A 19,249-nucleotide genomic window follows, 5' to 3' on the forward strand; every position below is an offset into this window, starting at 1 on the left:
AAAAATTATTATTTAACCCCTTTGTACTTCCAGTTAAGCAGTAATGTAAAAAAAACACGTTTGTCAAACAAAAAAAAAACCCATACAGCCGCGCCCTTTTCCGTGAAAACAAACTTTTAAGCATTTTTTTACACTTCCTACAAAAAACTGTTCGATTATAGACTATTTATTTCTGGGGGATAAATGGAGGCTTTCGATACCTTCTTTACGCAAAACATGTCAAGTAGCTTTACCAAAACCCTCTGTTCACAAAGATTAGGGCTATAATGGCATTTCCTGCATCGTCTGCACCCTCTTGAAATACTAAAAAAGGGTTGCCCCTTAGGCGGGCACAAAATTGGTGTCGGGGGGTTCAAAACATTTTCCTAAAATTCCTAGTCAAGATAAATAAGGCTGACCAAAAGATCTTTTATATACTGGAAACCTTTCCCAATTTTTGTCTCAAAACCCGACTCGTACCCAAAAGCTCCCAAGTCATTTTGCAACCCGTAAAGTTGTCGAGGAAAACAATTTGTCAAACGTGAAAATGCTCTGCATGCCTTAGAAATTAACTAAAGTTCTCGACAATCTCGGCTTGTGTGTACGACAAGAGTAACTGACTTTTTCCTTATTTCAGTTTCAGTACTGTTCAGATAATATTTCACAGAAAATTTTCTAAGGTTGTCCCTGACAAAAACTTTTTTATTTTCAGCCTTATTTTCTTTGTTAACCTTAGCAATTTATTTTCGCAAAATTGGATGCGGGGCATAATAAGGAACCTTGTTTCTTTGATCCTACTGCCCGCGCATAATCTATTTGCATTTCCCAAGTCCCAAATGAAAGGGGTAGGGTCACTTGGTGTCAAAAAACTACAAATTTTTTATAGCAACTTAATAATTGACCTTACATTCTCCTATACTTTCCATCATAAACAAGGTTTCATAAAGAAGCCTTTGAATTGCAATTTTTTAAGTTATTGGAAGAATCCGCCATTTGCCCAAAAAAGGACCGACATACAGAGGAAAAAATGATTACAAGAGGAGAAAAAGATAACAAGCATGTTTTTCAATTTTCCCTCGTCTATGTAAAATTTTCAAGAAACAATCCTCCTTTTTTTGAAGAAATGCAGGATGACACTTTGGGTTTTATATTTTGTGCACTATTTGTTTCCATAGCAACAACATTTGTTCCATAGGAACAAAATTTTAAAAGACATTGGGTCTTGCGTTTCCACTATATGTCCACGTACATGAAAAAATTCCTGTAGTTTCAAAGTTATTGCAGTATCCCATCTGCATGGCTATATTGACATGCATACAGGGCAAACCCAAAACCCCCCCTCTGGCTAAATACTGGTAAAGGGGAAAAACAAAAAATGTTTCAAAATGCTGTGTGGAGGATTTTAAGTGAAATAATATAAATTACTATATTAAACAAAATATTTTAAAAAATTTAAAAATACACAAGATAAATTAAAATAAGTTTTAAAGGTTTTATTTTTGCCCTTCCAGGAAAAAAAAGAAACTAACTCATTTGAAATTATATTTTGTTTTTTTGCAAAATTTGGGGTTTATTTTATTATTACATTTATTTATGCATTTTGGGGGAATGAAATATAAACCCCTTTTATTTGAGTCTTTTAAGGTAAAATTGAGTTTTGGGGGGCCATTTTGGAAAAAAGGGCCGCCATATCGGCCATTTTGACAGATATCAAATGGGTCCCATGAAAAAAATGTTTTTAATGCTTTAATAAATAGCTGTGCCAATTTGGTGCTTTTCCCATTTTTGAAGTATTTTGGCATTTTCTGTACGAATTGATCGCACTAATGATGAAACTCGAGGAAAAAAATACAATTATGCTCACTCGTATGCCATTTATAATGTGTCCTTGAATTCTCCGCCATACTTTTCATAACTCCGTTTACACGATTTGCACGAGACTGCTGTCATTCACTTAAAAAATCGGGGTCAGACAAGTTGTAAATGCAATACCATCTAAACGTAAATAATTGATAATTAATTCATTTTGTATTTGTTCTTTCCCCCTAGCATATACTTGACCTGTCAGGTGTGTGTGCGTGTGTTGGGGGGGGGGGGGGGGGGGGGGGGAAGAAATTAACTTATAGTCAGTTCTTCCCCTCCCCACCTAGCCAGTACTTGACCTGTCAGGTGGGGGAAGAAATTGACCGGTCAGTTCTTCCCCCCTAGCTAGTACTTGACCTGTTGGGTGGGGAGAAGAAATTGACCTGTCAGTTCTTTCCCCATTGGCCAGTTCTTGACCTATCGGGTGGGGTAATGAAATTGACCAGTCATTTCTTTCACCCCTAGCCAGTACTTGACCTGTCGGGTGGGGAAATGAAATTGACTAGTCAGTTCTTTCCCCCCCTAGCAAGTACTTGCTCTGTTAGGTTGGGGAAGAAATTGACCGGTCATTTCTTTCCCCTCTGGCCAGTTCTTGACCTGTCGGACGGGAAGAAGATTTATTTATTTATTTGGGTTTTACGGCGCACCAACACAGTATAGGTTATATGGTGCCAAACATGTACAGGACTACAAATTTTGGTTCCACATCTCATCTACATCGAAATAAAAACATGAGGTATGGAATCAAAATTTGCATACCTGCTGGAATCACAGAGTTACTGCGAAACCAAGTGTTAAGACCCTATTAGTCGCCTCTTACGATCATGCAATTGACCGGCCAGTTCTTTCCGCAATAGCCAGTACTTGACCTGTCAGAAGGGGGAAAGAAATTGACCAGTCAGTTTTCCCCCCTAGCCAGTACTTGACCTATCGATTGGGGAAAAGAAACTGACCGGTCAGTTCTTTCCCCCTAGGCAGTACTTTACCTGGTCAGTTCTTTTCCACCCAGCCAGTACTTGCTTTGTTTGGTGGGGGAAGAAATTCTTTCCCCCCTAGCCCCTAGCCAGTACTTGACCTATCAGGTGGGGGAGAAATTGGCAAGTCATTTTTCCCCTAGCCAGTGCATGCTTTGTTAGGTGGGGGGGGGGGGGGGGGGGGGGGATTGACTGGTCAGTTCTTTTTCCCCTAGCCAGTACTTGACCTGTCAGATGGGGGAAGAAATTGACCATTCAGTTCTTTCCCCTCCTTAGCCAGTACTTGACCTTTCGGGTGGGGAGAAGAAATTGACCGATCCGTTCGTTCCCGCCTAGCATTATATTTGCCTATCAGGTGTGGGAAGAAATTGACTAGTCAGTTGACTGTTCAATTTCTTCCCCCACCTAACACAGCAAGTACAGGATAGGATGAAAAGAACTGACTGGCCGATCTCTTCTCCCCACCCGACAGGTCAATGACTGGCTAGGGGGGAAGAACTGACTAGTCAATTTCTTCCCCCACCTGACAGAGAAAGTACTGCCTAGGGGGAAAGAAATGACTGGTCAATTTCTTCCCCTCCCCCCACCTGACAGGTCAAATACTGGCTAGGGGGAAAATAACTGACTGGTCATTTTTGTCTCCCTCCTGATAGGTCAAGTACTGGCTGGGGGGGGGGGTGGGGGGAGGAGAACTGACTGGTCAAATTCATTTCCAAACCTGACAGGTCAAGTACTGGCTAGTGGGGAAAGAACTGACCGGTTAATTTCTTCCCCCACCTGACAGGTCAAGTACCGGCTAGGGTGGGATGGTTGGGTGGGGGGGGGGGAAAGAACTGACCAATCAATTTCTCCCCCCCCCCCCCCCACCTAACAGAGCAAGTTTCTTTCAATTGGTTATAATGCATGAACATACGATTATGTTTTTACACTTGATAAAGATGCTTGTTTTATTGTTGATAATGAAATTCTATCCAGATTCTGTACTACAGTAATACCAATATGTGTACTTGGCTTAGACTGTATGTCATGAGTTCTTTGAATTGAAAGGAAACAACAGTAATCTACTGTAAGATGAAACGTAACAGAGAACGCTATGCTGGGGTATTCTATGTGACTTAATATGTTACAAAACATTACTACGGAAACACATGAATTTACTTATATGTGTTAATCTTACTGATAGGCTCGAATCCACACAATCCGCAATTGTATAATTGCTTTCTAGAACTGCAGCAGATGTCCATTGATATAATATCAGAGTTTGTAAAGAAACATCTTCTTTAATACTGGCAAGAGCGAATGCCCGAAAGAGTTAAACCACTGATTGGTTGTTTTTGTAAGCCAGAGGGATTGCTTCTTACATTAGCGCTGCATTTGAACGTGACTCGCATTGAACCCAAAACGGATAGTGCAAGTGATCCTAAGCATCCGAAAAATCTGTTGACAACAGCAAACTTCTTAATATACATATTTTATTTTAATGTTAGTGCCTGAAAATTGATAGGGAAAGAGCTGAAAAGCAGTTTCTAGTAACTACCTATTATATCAACTTGAAGTTAAAATTTACTTTAGTTTTACCTGCCTTTAACATTTTACCTTTAATTCGTTTTAACTGATATTTCTCCCTAATGTCTTAACATCTGATGCAATCAGCCAATGCTTATTGAGTGATATTTCAACCGATACGTCTGAAGAATCAACATTTCATTGTGCGTAGACCAGTCATGATTTAAAAAATGTTGGTACGCGAGAGGTCCACTAGAAAATGTTACATGCCAAATATTTAAGCTTTGTGCATGGTTTTGCGACTGGCTTTGTATATCAGCAGACAAGACATCCATGTACAATTGAAAACAAATTGTTGAACTATTGTCACCAAAAATAACATAATTTATTTCTATAATTTCATCAAGAAAGACATGAATGTGTCACTCTAAAATGGTCAATTAAGGCAGTGTATACACGGCTTTAACAAACTGTATTCCGTGAAATATGTTTTTATTATATTTATAAAATGTGTAAAGAACTGCCACATATTTGGAAAAAGTCCTTCAAATCCTCTAGTCTATATATTAGTCCCTGTGAAGTCAGAAGAATAGCAGAATAAATTTTTCATTTTACCTCGCATCTGTATGATAATTAAAATAAGCCTAGGGCTGTTTTTGCGGTAAACATGTAACCATTATTTGCTAGAAAACATTTTTGTCAGTTAAAATAACATCTTAAAGACTCTAAACATTATATGTGTCGCATATTACCTCGCACAATTAATATTAGCCTAAGCTAGAAGAATAGCATAATAACTCCAGCAGAATAGCAGAAAAGCAGAATAACTCCAGCAGAATTGCAGAATAACTCCAGCGGATTCATTTTACCTCGCATCTGTATGACAATTGAAATTAACCTTAGAATATTTGTGCGGTATATCATTATAATTTGTTCGGAAACTATTTTTGTAAGTTAAAAGAACAACTTTATTCACTATACGTCTCGCATAGTACCTCACACAATTAATATTAGCCTAAGACTCTTTTCGCGACACCATAATTGCTTTAATGACTATTAATGAATATTTAAGTCTGTTGAAAGAAAAAAATTCAGAAGAACAGCAGACAGAATAGCAGAACAACTTCAACAGAATGGCATTAGAATTATAATGGTAACATGTTTACGGCAAAAATAGTCTTAGACTAATTTTAATTGTCATACATATGTGAGGTAAAATGAAAAAAACAAAACTCATTTAACATTTTTGTCTTTCTAATGTTGTTCTGCTATTCTGCTATCCTGCTGGAGTTATTCTGCTATTCTGCTAACTTCAGAGAGACTATATTTTGTACAAAAAGACTTAAGCCACTAAAGGCTCATTATTGGAACAAGACCTTCAGTCCATTACAGCACTTTATACGGTTATAAGAAAGAGAGAAAATAATGTATGTCTTCATATTTATTCTGCTATGTGCAGTTACAGGGTTATATACTCTCTTAACGGTCATAAAATAGAAAAAATCTTCTTTTTTTAAATTCTGTGACCAGGTTCTGTAGAAAAGGGAATAAAATAGAGTAAAGGTTTTGGGTAAAGGGGTTCACCCTTAACTATAAGTTTAAGTAAAATATGATAGAGGGGTGAGACATTTTGTTCCCTTTATTGATCTATTCATTTCTGTTGTTCTAAGTAACGGGAGTTACGTCATATCCTACTGCTTTATAAGTCAATCATGATCCTCTGTGTCACTGCTGTTTAAAAAACAAACTATGTCAAATAAATTGATTTTCAACTAATATGTTCCTGGGTAAAATATTGCCGCCGTATACATGATATTAGACATGTGCACTTACAAGATACTCTTCGTCAGGTGGCGCTCTTACCTGAAAAGGAGCCGATGTGACGTCTATGATTTTATTTTCATGTTGACATTTGTGCAAACATCGCAAGCAAAACAATAGCCAAATAAACGGAAAGGTACGTGAATACCGTTCGTTTACCATCAGAGTTTTCGGCTTTAGTAACCGCTTCATAATCGGCAACACAGATGTCATATCCACTTTCGTCATTTCTGGCAACATGTACATTTGTCATTTCGCTTTTATTTGCTATTGTACTATACTCTTCCGGGGAGAGCATTAACTTAGGACAGTTCTCAAACCTTGATGGAAGAAGATATGGGCATTTTCTGTTGAACCTATACATAGTATCAAGATGTCTTGTAAGATTTCTGTATTTTTCTTGAGACCAAATGTATTCTATATAGAATGGAACATCTTTTACGACGAGGGTTGTGTTCTTCTTCCCTTTTTTGTTCTCTTCCAATTGTGAAGCGGTTGATAACACTTTCTCGCGTTGACAGTTTGGTGCAGTTGTAAAAACAATTTCAAGATAGAGCTTTGCAATTGAACTTTTAACAACATCACGAGTTTCGCTCTTGACTGAGGCGCTACATATCCTACAACCATTAAATTTTAACTTTGATTGCATTTTCTTGGGCAGAAGTCCAGAGAACTCGGTTATTTCGTCGTTTTCCCACACTGGTTGTAACATTGGGATAAGTTCAAAGTGAAATCTGTAGTTAAGTTTACTAGACCCTACGACGGAAACGCATCTTCCATGCATAGGCACTTCAAAACGCGGACAACGTACTCGTACACACTCACCCTGAAATAAATTATAATCAGCTTGTTGATTAAAACATATTTTGGATATGTCCATAATTCGATTTTGTTTAAATCATACTTTACTGAGTGACGTATAAAATAGTCTTGCCTTATTTTTCAATATAATATTTATAAGGTGTTTCTTCGACGAAAGTTATAATCATTTTAACAAAACCTTAACATCTAAATTAATTTGATCATTCAAAGAAGACAGCATTTATCTTGAAGGGAGATTTAAATACTGGATGTACAATTATATCAGCTGAAGTATTACAAAAACTATACGTGACTGCTAAACTGGCATATAGGTATGGCAGGTTTAGAAATGCCTGAATACGGTCATGCCTTTAAGTTGGTCAATCACATTTAGGCAACATTTTATGACATTCTTCAGTTCTCGTATATTCTGTTTGAGATTTGTTTAAAGAAGAAAGAGGTACATTACATACAGTTAGATCCGTTTTAGAAATGAACGCTTTATTTTTTTTATTATTATAAAATCTTGTAATTACCTCCCTTTGATACTGCTTCTTTTGATTAAATAAATTGTCTAGTTTGGCGTTTACGTATATTAATAGATATTTGGATATTTTAACTACATGAAACAAAGGGCAAATTTTAAAGAAACGTTTAGCTTTGGAATTTGTCTATTTTCGAGCTATCGTTGACAGAAGATAGACAAACGGAGATAATAATAATTTTACAAACTTTTATTTCTAATGAATTTCGGCAAAGTATATACATTTCAATGCAAAACTTTGACAAATATAGTTAATAGTGTAGCAGTACTAGTTAGTATAGACAGTAGTTCTTATGTCATTCATTAGGCAAATGTTGTTTATTAAATTTTACTAATGCTTAAGTAACGCTATCTTGGTCGGGCAATGAGGATAGAAAAGTCAAATAAGGATTACATGAATTAAGTTGTTAAAATTTCTAAAGAATCCATTACCTGTCCAACATCTGTATAACACCTTAAAAGAATCGTTACAAACTGGAAATGAAGTTGATAAATGATTTTACTTACGAAGTATTCGTCATAGAATTCCTGATGATCGCACACATGCTTCTTTTCTTTAACTTCTCTAGACTCTGTCAAGGGTGGAATTCTCAAAAGAAATGACATATCAAATAAATTTTTCCAAGGTATCTCCGAATCACAAGTAACCTTGATGCCTTTGTTACAAAGGTAACAATAAACATTAGCGTATCCCCGAAGCATTGAATGAAAGAACGTCAGTGAACCTAGGATATAAAAAACAAATTCAGTGAATTTATACCCCCCAATGAATAAGGTTGTTTTATGAATGATATAATTTAAAAAACAATATTAAATTATTCTGACAAACTGTGCGTGTGCAACACTGTCTTACAGTGATCAATATATGCAGCATTAAGTTTCATTAAGATCTATAAATGATCGTTTTTTTATGCGAATCTATGAATTTTAAAACAATTAAAGCGCAAATAAATTGTCTCTGCAGTTACTAAAGAGGTTCTGATGAATAATGTGCATGTTCCACTACCCTTCGTTTTAAACTGCATAAAGATCCGTCAATGGATCACATTTTTATGTAGGAATGTATGGATTGTAAAGTAATAGAATGGCAATTACTCTGAAGTTACTGAAGTGATCCTTACGAAAGTTAAATGTGCACCACAACACTATAGTGATCTACATTTGTGTAAAGTTTCATGAAAATATTTACCAATAGATTACTTAGATACAGTAAAAACAATCCCTATTTTTAACAACATCATGTTGGAAAACTATAGTTTTACTGGGGTGGGGGTGGGGGTGGGGGGGGGGGGGGAAGAAGGGTGACACTTTATGTGCGGCAAAGTTCATGTGCTAATTTATCATAAAACGAGGTGTTTAGTGATTCTAGATAAAATAACTTTTCGAATTACAACCATGGTCATTTTCGAACGAACGAACGCACTCAAGCATGCATGCGCGGACGGACGAATAGCTGGACGGACAATGCCAAATATATATCCCTCTATCTTCGGCTGGGGATTAAAATAATTTATTTTGAACTTTTCAACGTATAGATTTACAGTTTGTTTAGAATCTCAACGTATATGAATTTTCTCCTTCGTCTCATTTGATTTCAGTGAGGACACAGATATAATCATATATTACTTACGTGTAATATCTCTTTTTTACTACTCAGCTACATAGTCCGTTGACCCTTTTATTGTGTTGGCTAATGTATTTTAGCTTTTAACGTTTGTTTATATTAACCAATGCATGAGAGGAAAGGACATGTGTGACTGAAAATCGGTTTCAAAATTGATTCTTATTTTACACATGATAAATGTTTCAACCAACCCTTTGCTGACAAACCGAATCAGGTATAATTAATACAATTGATACAGCTAAGATTCCCTCGAAATCAATGGTTGATAATAGCTTTCGATGAGGCGTCCACAAAGGTGTAGATTAAAGACAATGTTGTTATTTAACGGAACATTCAATTTGCTGATGAAGATTTAACAACACCATAACTAATGGCGAAGACGAGGATTTGTCTTGCGTGTATCAGTGCTATACACTGGGCACGTTAAAGAACCAGGCTGTCTATTCGCAACGAGCTAGGCTAAGTTAGCCGGACAAGCCTGTATCTGATTTCTGATCTCTCTGTGGGGGCTTTGTCTCACTCTGTCCCTCTGGTCAGATCGCTCTGTGTCTGTACTAGTAGAGGATGATTTCGCGCCCTGTGTGGCTGCAGTTGCTGTAAAGCGCCTTTGAACGTGTTTATCATGAAAAGGGCGCTATATAAATCTGGTATAATAATAATAATAATTTGTAGTGTATATGCAAGAACTGCTACCTCTGCAACCAATGGCCTATCTCAAATATTTTCTGTGTCATAGACAAGTTGTTTTCTACGTCGTGTATTTTGAATTTTGCTGATTAAACAATAAATGCAGACATTCATTTAAGAAAATCATAAGTATATACTCACTTTTATCGTTTGTACACATTTCCTTCAACTCTTCAGTGATATTGTCCGACGACTGCTTCGGTGAGTTGGCTTCCGGGCAACTTGAAATCAAAACATTTTCATAACATATTGTATATTTCCACAGGGTTACATGAGGACGCTCGAATGAAAGGGAGCATGCGTTTGTCAATTTGTCCATGAGAAATGATGCGTTCACTGAAAATTTACTCCAATCGTCGTCTAAGAACACGTTTCTCATGCAGTACCTATCGATAACAACTTCCCACATAATTACATCAAATTCACCGAAACATGCTGCGCAGTGTCTGTTTTTGTAAATAATTTTACCATCCCTTGTGGAAACAAACGGTATATCTAAAAGAGATTCAGGCTCATCCTTTTCACATTTGGCCTTGGTAAATTGCCCTACATAATTTTCCGGGCATCTAGCGCGCACGTAATACCAAGGAAATTTCCGTGTTTCTCGAAACATTTTGGCATATGTTACGGACGGCAAACAGACTTGCTTGGTCACATTTGTAGGCTGATTATGAATCATCCCGCTACAGCAAGTTCCTTTTTCGCGACAGATGTCATTACATTCACACGGCCGACAACACGAATCACTTGGAAGAGAACTGTTCCATTCGCCATAACATGTATTTTCCCCTCCGCAAACGTCTTTCACATATTTGTCGATACTGTTTGAGTTAACATAAATGTAATTAAAAAAAAAAGCGTACACCATAAGGCAGATTGAAAATTTAACCATGATTGGTTATTACTTTACAAATTCCAATGAGATGTTTTATTGCTTTTGAACTTAACTTGATCCGCTTTTGCATACAGCCTAGAGCTTCACGTGTTGCGATGAAACATTTCTATGCATTTAGAAGCATATCATGATTTCAGAAGAAGTACACTATAGCATGACTTACCGAGCGTCTTTCTGGCGAATGCATTATTTGGTCAAAGCTTATATATATATAAACATATTTCGTAAAAAGTATAATGCCTTCATTCTCACCTTTATGCTGCAGTCACAGTGTTTTCTAATTAGATGCGTTGTCACTTTTCTGTCAAATACAGTGAGATAAATACCGTCGAATTGTTTATAATATCGTCGGACTTAGCACTCAATTTAAGTATAATTATTTCACACGTCGTATTGTCGAACTCTGAACAATTGTTCACGGCAAACTGGCCAAACAACAGCTTTTAACTTATTGATATACCCATGATATATATTTCTATTTGCTCTTCACGGTTCTTTTGTACAATGCAATACAATACAATATAGTTCATACATTTTATCAATACAATCTCACTTTCATATATATCGTGTTACATTATTATTGTAATAATAACATATCACACATCTATTTTACGTAAGTGTCTGGGAAGATTGGTAATATATTAAATCGGAAAGTACAGCTGTTTTAAAACATTTTTGTTTGGTTCAGATTGCTGAAATGTCCCAGTATAATGCAAATCTAAAACTAGTTTTAAAGATGTTGCATTGAAAACTTTTAGTAACATCGATCTATCGCAAAATCGATAAACTTACCTATAAAAAACAAAGAAGGATACAATTACTTAAACTTAAATAAAAAGGGGCCTATTTGGAAATCAAAAATTCGGCACCCCACAAATTAAGTTTTTTTTCCGGATATTATGAATATTTATTTTTTTAAATATTTTGATATTTGGTTGGTCCTTTTTGACTTTAGAAAGCGGGACAAAAAAGACTTTTTCAAATATAACAGACAAAATGAGATATTTTCCACAAAAAATAAAAAAGGTACCCCTAAAAATGTAGATAAATTATTCAATTTTTGTTGTGTTATTTGTCTTAAAGTTAATAGTTGTTTGCTTGGTCCTTTTTGCATTTTAGTGAGTACAGTAAACATTCTTCTAATATTCCGGCTTTTTCCGCCGTTATTCGTAAGTACTCGGAAGCTGTTACGGAAAATATTGTCGTCTGCTAGCCTCAGGTTTGCAGCGGTTTTGTCGGTACAGATTGTTATTACTCAGAGCCTATGAATTGTAGTGCTAAAAACTGAGATTTTAATTAGACCAATTAAATGAATTAATTGTTGAATTCAGAAACAAATAAATACACAGGATATACTTATATCTTTACGATAAAAATCGACAAACGACTGCTTTAATTTATAAATACAGAATAAAATATTGAAAGGAGGTTAAAAACAACAACAACAACAACAGAATTATCAGATCATCAAGGTTGTCTTTCAAATTGACGTTTGGTCATATTATGAACATTAGAATATGAATTTTGGTTTCTAAACTATTTAAAAATACCATATCAAGAAAAAAAATATGACAGCGCCGGGAATCGAACCTGGACCGCAGCAGCAATAATGAGGTTTTCCGCTGTCGTTACCAATAACGCTATGGAAGATTTAGTGTTCAATGCGCTAGAATATACAATCGGTTTTTAATTTTAATCATAAAAAGTAGTTAAAGCAAATAATTCTCGTTATGTAAGTCCTTAGCTTCCGCACTGTTTGGATATCTCTGGTCCACTTACGAAATAATAATTCAAAATTAAGTCATTTCCTTGGTTCAAATTAATACGTGTCTTATTATTAACTGTAAATCAGTCGTTATCGACTTTATATCACAGCACCAGTTATTTGCACAAATATTGTAATTGTGAAGAAAAACTTGCTTTGTCAGTCTACGATCGTCTAAGGTGATTATACGGTGAAACGGGGCGATATCCAATTGCGAATTCAACGAAAACTGATATTAATAAAATATTGGTTAAAATTAATATCACTAGATAATTACTGCTTGTTGAAACGTATGTATAGAACACTAAAAACTGATGCTGATAATGATAACTCTTACAGTGGGGAAACACTGAGCCTATTAAATCAAATCCATTTTAAATGAAATCGGAATGACATACTTATGGATTAACCAAGAAAATATCCAAATCAATTTTCAAGTTATTAAAAACAGAATAGTTGATTTCTATAAACAAGGGTGGTACTCAAATATTAATAATTCTAGCAGATTGGCATCGTATAGCCTTTACAAACACTCATTCCAACTTGAAGAATACCTTAATCGTGTAAATATTAGCAAATATAGAATATCACTGGCAAAATTTAGGCTATCTTCTCATAACTTAGCAATAGAATCAGGAAAATATGAACATGTCAGACGAGAAGGCAGATTGTGTTTAAACTGCAACATGAATGTAGTAGAAAACGAATATCATTTTCTATTAGTCTGCCCAAAATATTATATGTTACGTAAGAAATTTTTGAAACCATATTTTTGCCACTGGCCAACTGTTCATAAATTTGAAACATTAATGTCTTCAAAAATTCTGTGACACTTAATAATCTTTCCAAGTACCTTTATTTTGCTATTTTAAAATTATAAAATAAAGAACGAAATAATGTCTAATATCTTGTGCTTTACTTTAAAGTTTGCATAAGTTTTCTCAGTATATTGTATCTTACTTAGTAAACATACTTCTTGTTACGACTTACTCTGAAAATTTCACATGTTCTACTCCATGCATTGTTAAAATATTTTGGCTATAAATGTATATGTGTTTTATGCCAAATAAATGATATGTTATATTATGTAATGTATTCATATTCTTAAATATTACTTTTATTTGACAATTAATAAAGTATTATATACATTTTCGACTTGTTCCGCTTTTCACTTTTATATCAATTAAATCTCGTTTAGTAAACTGCCCGCCTGTAAATGCATCAGATAATGACCAAAGCTGTTAATTATCGATTTTTCCCCCGTTATACAACAGCAACAATTAGTACGGAAATCGACGAATGCGTCTGATAGCAGTGATATTGGATTATTGGTTTGTAATGTTTTTTTGTGAAATCTTGCATTTATCTCATGTTTTTGTATGTATACAAACTGAGAACTACTTATTGAATAAACTTGAAACTTGGTTTTATTGATTTTAGGTAAAGCTGCGCGAGGTTACTAAAAGTTGGTAATGCGGCCTCTCAACCCGGGGGTTGTGGGTTCGAGCCTACTGCAGTCACGACCATGTCCTCTCAAATGACACCAGAATTGGTGTTCCAGGAAACGGACTCGAGAGTGGTTTAAATAAGCTTTAAGCTTTTATCACAATCGAGCTAAAATAAATTAGAATAAACCAGTGTGAAACTAGAAATTATACAGAAATCAAAAGGAATTGCCTTCTTTAAAAAATTACTTTCATTATAAAGAAGGGAACTTCATAAAACTGATAATAACAATCATCTCTATTTTTTCATTTCAGTTTTAGTACCATTCTTTTGTTTGCCACAGTTAGACAATGAACGTTGCAGAATTCAAAGCTATGAGAGGAACAGTCGGCATGCGTTTGGAACAGAAAGGAGAATTCAAGCGCCTAGAAGAAGAAATTTCATCATTCACAACAAAAATTACAAATTTAGAGAGGAAAACAACATTGATAATGAAATGTAAGAAAACTTTTGTTTGAATCACAGTTACAAATATGTATTATTTTAAAGATATGATTAAATAATCAGAAGGATGTTTTAAAAGCTATGATACTAGTCTTTTTACTTAGTTATAACTGACTGGAATCATTCGATAATCTTGGTATAACAATATGAGCCGCGCCATGAAAAAAACAACATAGTGGCTTTGCGACCAGCATGGATCCAGACTAGCCTGCGCATCCGCGCAGTCTGGTCAGGATCCATGTTGTTCGCTTTCAAAGTCTATTGCAATTAGAGAAACTGTTAGCGAACAGCATGGATCCTGACCAGACTGCGCGGATGCGCAGGCTGGTCTGGATCCATGCTGGTCACAAAGCCACTATGTTGGTTTTCTCATGGCACAGCTCATATATATTTTGTGATAAAGATGATTATTCGCACAAGGACAATGTCCGAAATGCATGCTCAACGTGTGTTAACCCTTACCTTGCTAAATTTTCAATAATGAACTTGTCCATCTTTCAATTTAGACAGTACCATTAACTATTATAAGGGGTGCTAACAGAAAAGATATTGACTAAATGGCGAACTGTGCTGACCTTGATCAGACTGCACGGATGTGCAAGATGATCAAAGTCTACACTGATCGAAAAGGCATTTAGCATGATATAGGTTAAATTTGATCACCTCAAGTTCTGTCTCAGACTTCGTTGTCAATTGCCGAATTACACAAATAATATATGTTGTAAGCTTGTGACTTATCTATTTTTGTTTTGCTCAATATAGAATTTCTTGTTAAAAAAGGCAGTTTTAAAATTGACGTCATGCCATTTTAATGTTTCAAAATAATGTTTAAATTGAATAAATAAAAATCAACATTTTGATATTCCAATAAAACATAATCAATTAACATTTCAGTCATGTAAATTTTTAAAAGCATTTGATAAATTATGAAATTACAGTACCGGTTTTTATAAAGCCACACACGTGATTTTCACAGCTGTACAATGGCAGAAACAGACAAATGTAATCGACCGTACCACACTCGGACTCGTGTAAATTTGTACGGCCTGCAGTTGATGCCATTTCATTTCTTAGAAAAGGACCTTTCTATTGATGTATCTTGCGTATGATTTCGATCAGTTATAGCAAAGTTATGAGGCTAGTATCATAACTTTCAAAACATCCTTTGTATCCTCGTTCCCACCGGCTTTAAGCTCAATAATGAGAGCGCAGATCTGCAGATCGTGAGGTCGTGAGTTCGATCGGCGGGCGAGGAGCATGTTCTCCGTGACCATTTGATAAAAGACATTGTGTTTGAAAACATTCGTCCTCCACCTCTGATTCATGTGAAAAAGTTGGCAGTTATTTGCGGAGAACAGATTTTTTACTAGTTCACTGAAATACTGTTGAAAAACGGCGTTAAACCCCAAAACAAACAAACAAACAAACAAACTGTATTCTCGTTTGAATCCAGTAATGGTGCCAAAACAGATACTTTCAAATTTAGAATTTGATATAATATGAATAAACAATTTACCTCTACTAATGACAATTATATCACTTTTTATTCCTTATTACTATGCAATCGCAATAGTTCGAAATGCGATACAAAGTCCCACAAGGTGATCAATTATCTTATCTGCTACAAAGCCTAACGACTGATGTATATACAATGTTGTGCCATATTCATACAATGTATTATTATGTAGAATGTTCGGGTTTAAATTTACATATTATATAGAAACATAAAGTTGCTGAATACTTTGAAAATCTATCAATATAAAGAAATATTTAAATAGCTTTTCATTTTTAAATTAGTTGAAAAGTGAGAGAAAAAGTGTTATACCTATATTAAAGGGAAGTAATTATGAAGAAATTTCACACAAAATTTAAAATTAAACTAATCATGTTGAATATTTATGCAAAGTTATTTAAATAGATACGCAAGAAAAAAAAAACAAGGAAAGGAAAGAAAAGAAAAAAAGAAAAAAAGTAAATATTTAACAGACCGGACAAAAAATACATGTGACCTTATTTTTCGAGCTAGCGGACTGGTCCTGTCATTATGGGGATCATTAGTGCCGAGCAATATTAAAATCCCTTAATGAATGACAGTTTCCGACTGGATAGGGTAAAACACTATTGAACTTTGACCTGCATATGTGACTTCCTTAACGTTTAAGCTATGTGCCTGGGCGTTGCGCCTGAAACATTATCTAATTAAGGGAAATAATTATGCACAGTTTTATTATAATCATTCGATGGATGACACTGTTATAGATTTACACGAAAGGGATCGTACGTGTTTATACCGTTCTAAATATAAGTTTGACCTTAAAGGTAAGGGTCTAAAATTACGCTTGATACATTTGTGCTATGTAATATTGCAATCTTTTATGGATAGTGAAGGTACAGACCAGACTGGGTAAAGCTGGGATATCTGACCTCTAGTTGTGACCTTGACACGTAATTACATTATTGGTAACACTTGTGCCAAGTTAAAACCCCTTGATGGATGACAGTGATATGGTCCGGACATGAAAGTACGGACGAGCGGATGGACGGACAGAAATCTTTAAAGCCACCGAAACTGGCATTTTTTTTCATACGATACAGCGTATTATGTTTATTTTGCACAGTGGATGCATTATTTTTATGCCCAGCAGTATATGTATTATGTTTATGCGGTACAGTGTTTGCATTAAATTGATGCATTATTTTAACGCGGTGTATGCAAAAAGTACACGTTAAATTTATACATCTTTACAAACTAGATACTGGTGTTGGTGCTCATCCTGAAGAAATCGACGGTGATTGTGTTGTTTCATTTTCGGCAAATCTGTCCACTAATGCAATGTTTAAAGCAGACGAGACGCTAAAGTTTGACGAAGTTCTCACCAACGAGGGCGATGGGTTCAACTCGTGCACGGGCGAGTTTATTGCACCGGTACCTGGAAAGTACCTTATTTCGCTTACTGCAAGAGCGCAATTTCACAAACAAATTTCAGCTGAGATCGTCTGCAACGGGAAAATGCTTGGCAGAATCACCTCAGGTTATGGTGGAATTGACAAGGCTGCATCATCGATGACAGTTGCTGAGGAGTTAAGGAAAGATGATAAGGTTTTCGTGAAGCAGACGACAGAAAAATCGGGCGAATATCATGGCAACGGTTACACAACCTTCTCCGGCTTTCGCTTTGATTAGTTGAACATTATATTAACAAAAATAATAACAATTCAGCGAAACAATAACAAATATTGTGTCTCAGCAGTATGAAAAGAGAAAATTTATACATGTAGGTGTGTTGGTGTTGTGGCATAATCACATATATACATGTTATTGACAACGATACTCATTAAAATTATCTAAAGTAGGTTTATTATTTGTTGCAATTTAAGAGAGTCAGTGGCGCGGTGGTTAACAGGTTGGACTTACAACGCCAGCGGTCCGGGTTTGATTCCCGATCGCGGCAGATATCCCGACTGGTGTCAGTGCTCGGTGATATGCTTAAATTGGTACTGTTTCCAGCACTGGATGCTGGGGAGGTAAATATGACACCTGCCGTGGGCTCGGCTGGAAATAAGTTTTTCCATCCATTCCAGGTGGGGACTTTTGTCGACTACCCACGTTAAACAAGAAACTTTACGTTTACTTTACTTTTGCAATTAACGTTTCGAAGGCTATTTGAAATTTTGACTTTATCATACTATTAACAGGAAAAACTTGTTTTACGTGAAAATTTAAGAGCATATCAAACATGTATGTTTCTTTTTCTACAAAGCGACTATGAGTCCACTGGTATAGGCCATGAGTGTCTGATGAGAGGTTCAATTTTCCGGGAAGTTCAACGCCTTTAAAAACTGCCTTTTCAAAGAACTGTTACAAATCTTCATTTTGCTACATTTGCAATAATGCCCAAGTGCTAAAACTGCACACAAGGTGCTTCACGTCGTTTTTAGCAATTTTGAAAATTGTTTTTATTTCTTTACAAACGGCATTCTTTGCTAAATGGATATTACTATAAGCACAGTGGGGACAGTCCCGTAAAAATGAATTATTGTTGTTAAAGATTTTGTTCGTGTGCCAACAATTATGAGATGCTTATTCATTTTTATGGATAATCAAGTCGATATCATGGAAGTCAAATATGTTCATTTCTTTAAATAGTTGTTTCATAATATTAAGTTGCAAAGACAATCTCTCAAAAATTGCATATGGTGGACTCAGAAATAATTTAAAGATTCTATCAATGGAAAGTTTTCTTACTTTTCGACTTTTGAGCTCGGGCATTAATGCAAATATGGAAAATGTACACGGCTTACAGTTCTAAGACCAAGTATCAAATTAAAAAAGTTTGAACTATCTTGAAGTATGATCCTTTTCAACGGTCTTTAGCCGGATTCTAAGATGTATATCAGTAAGGTTGCATTTCTCGTTGTTACATACATGGCATTACCCATAATTTAGCAAATTACTTTAAAACTCGGTACACAGAAACACGATTTCAAGAACAATCATTTTACATTCGGGTTATTTTGAGTAGATTTCAAGATTTACACGAATCCTGTGAGAAATTATGTAAAAGCATACCGACTGATACCTCCCAAAATCATTGCTATGATTATATTAAAAACAAACAATCGCACAAGACGACATACGCAATCGAATACATTAATGGTAATGGACAAAACTTGAACAATGGGAGAAGCTAGTAAACACTTTGTTGGTTCTTTGTGGGAGAGAACAGTGCGTTTGGGGTCGGTAACTGATACAGCAAAACATATTATGGGTAATATGTTACAAAAAGAGGTAGCTTTGGAAAAAACAAGACGCAGATACCAGATGTCCACCTTTCATGAT

At 35.4% G+C, this 19,249-nt stretch overlaps 1 protein-coding gene across 1 annotated transcript in view; it reads left to right on the plus strand.

The window, feature by feature from the left end:
* Window positions 1-18,569, plus strand: part of LOC123524392 (cerebellin-1-like) — a 64,536-nt gene extending 45,967 nt beyond the window's left edge. Inside the window, exons 2-3 of the mRNA XM_045302555.2 lie at window positions 14,220-14,403; window positions 17,163-18,569. Of these exons, the coding sequence (XP_045158490.2) occupies window positions 14,256-14,403; window positions 17,163-17,593 (579 nt within the window). The 5' untranslated portion in view covers window positions 14,220-14,255 and the 3' untranslated portion in view covers window positions 17,594-18,569. The remainder of the gene's footprint in view (window positions 1-14,219; window positions 14,404-17,162) is intronic.
* The last annotated feature ends 680 nt before the right edge of the window (window positions 18,570-19,249 follow it).

This window comes from Mercenaria mercenaria, chromosome 3, assembly GCF_021730395.1.
Source record: "Mercenaria mercenaria strain notata chromosome 3, MADL_Memer_1, whole genome shotgun sequence".
NCBI classification, from domain to species: domain Eukaryota; kingdom Metazoa; phylum Mollusca; class Bivalvia; order Venerida; family Veneridae; genus Mercenaria; species Mercenaria mercenaria.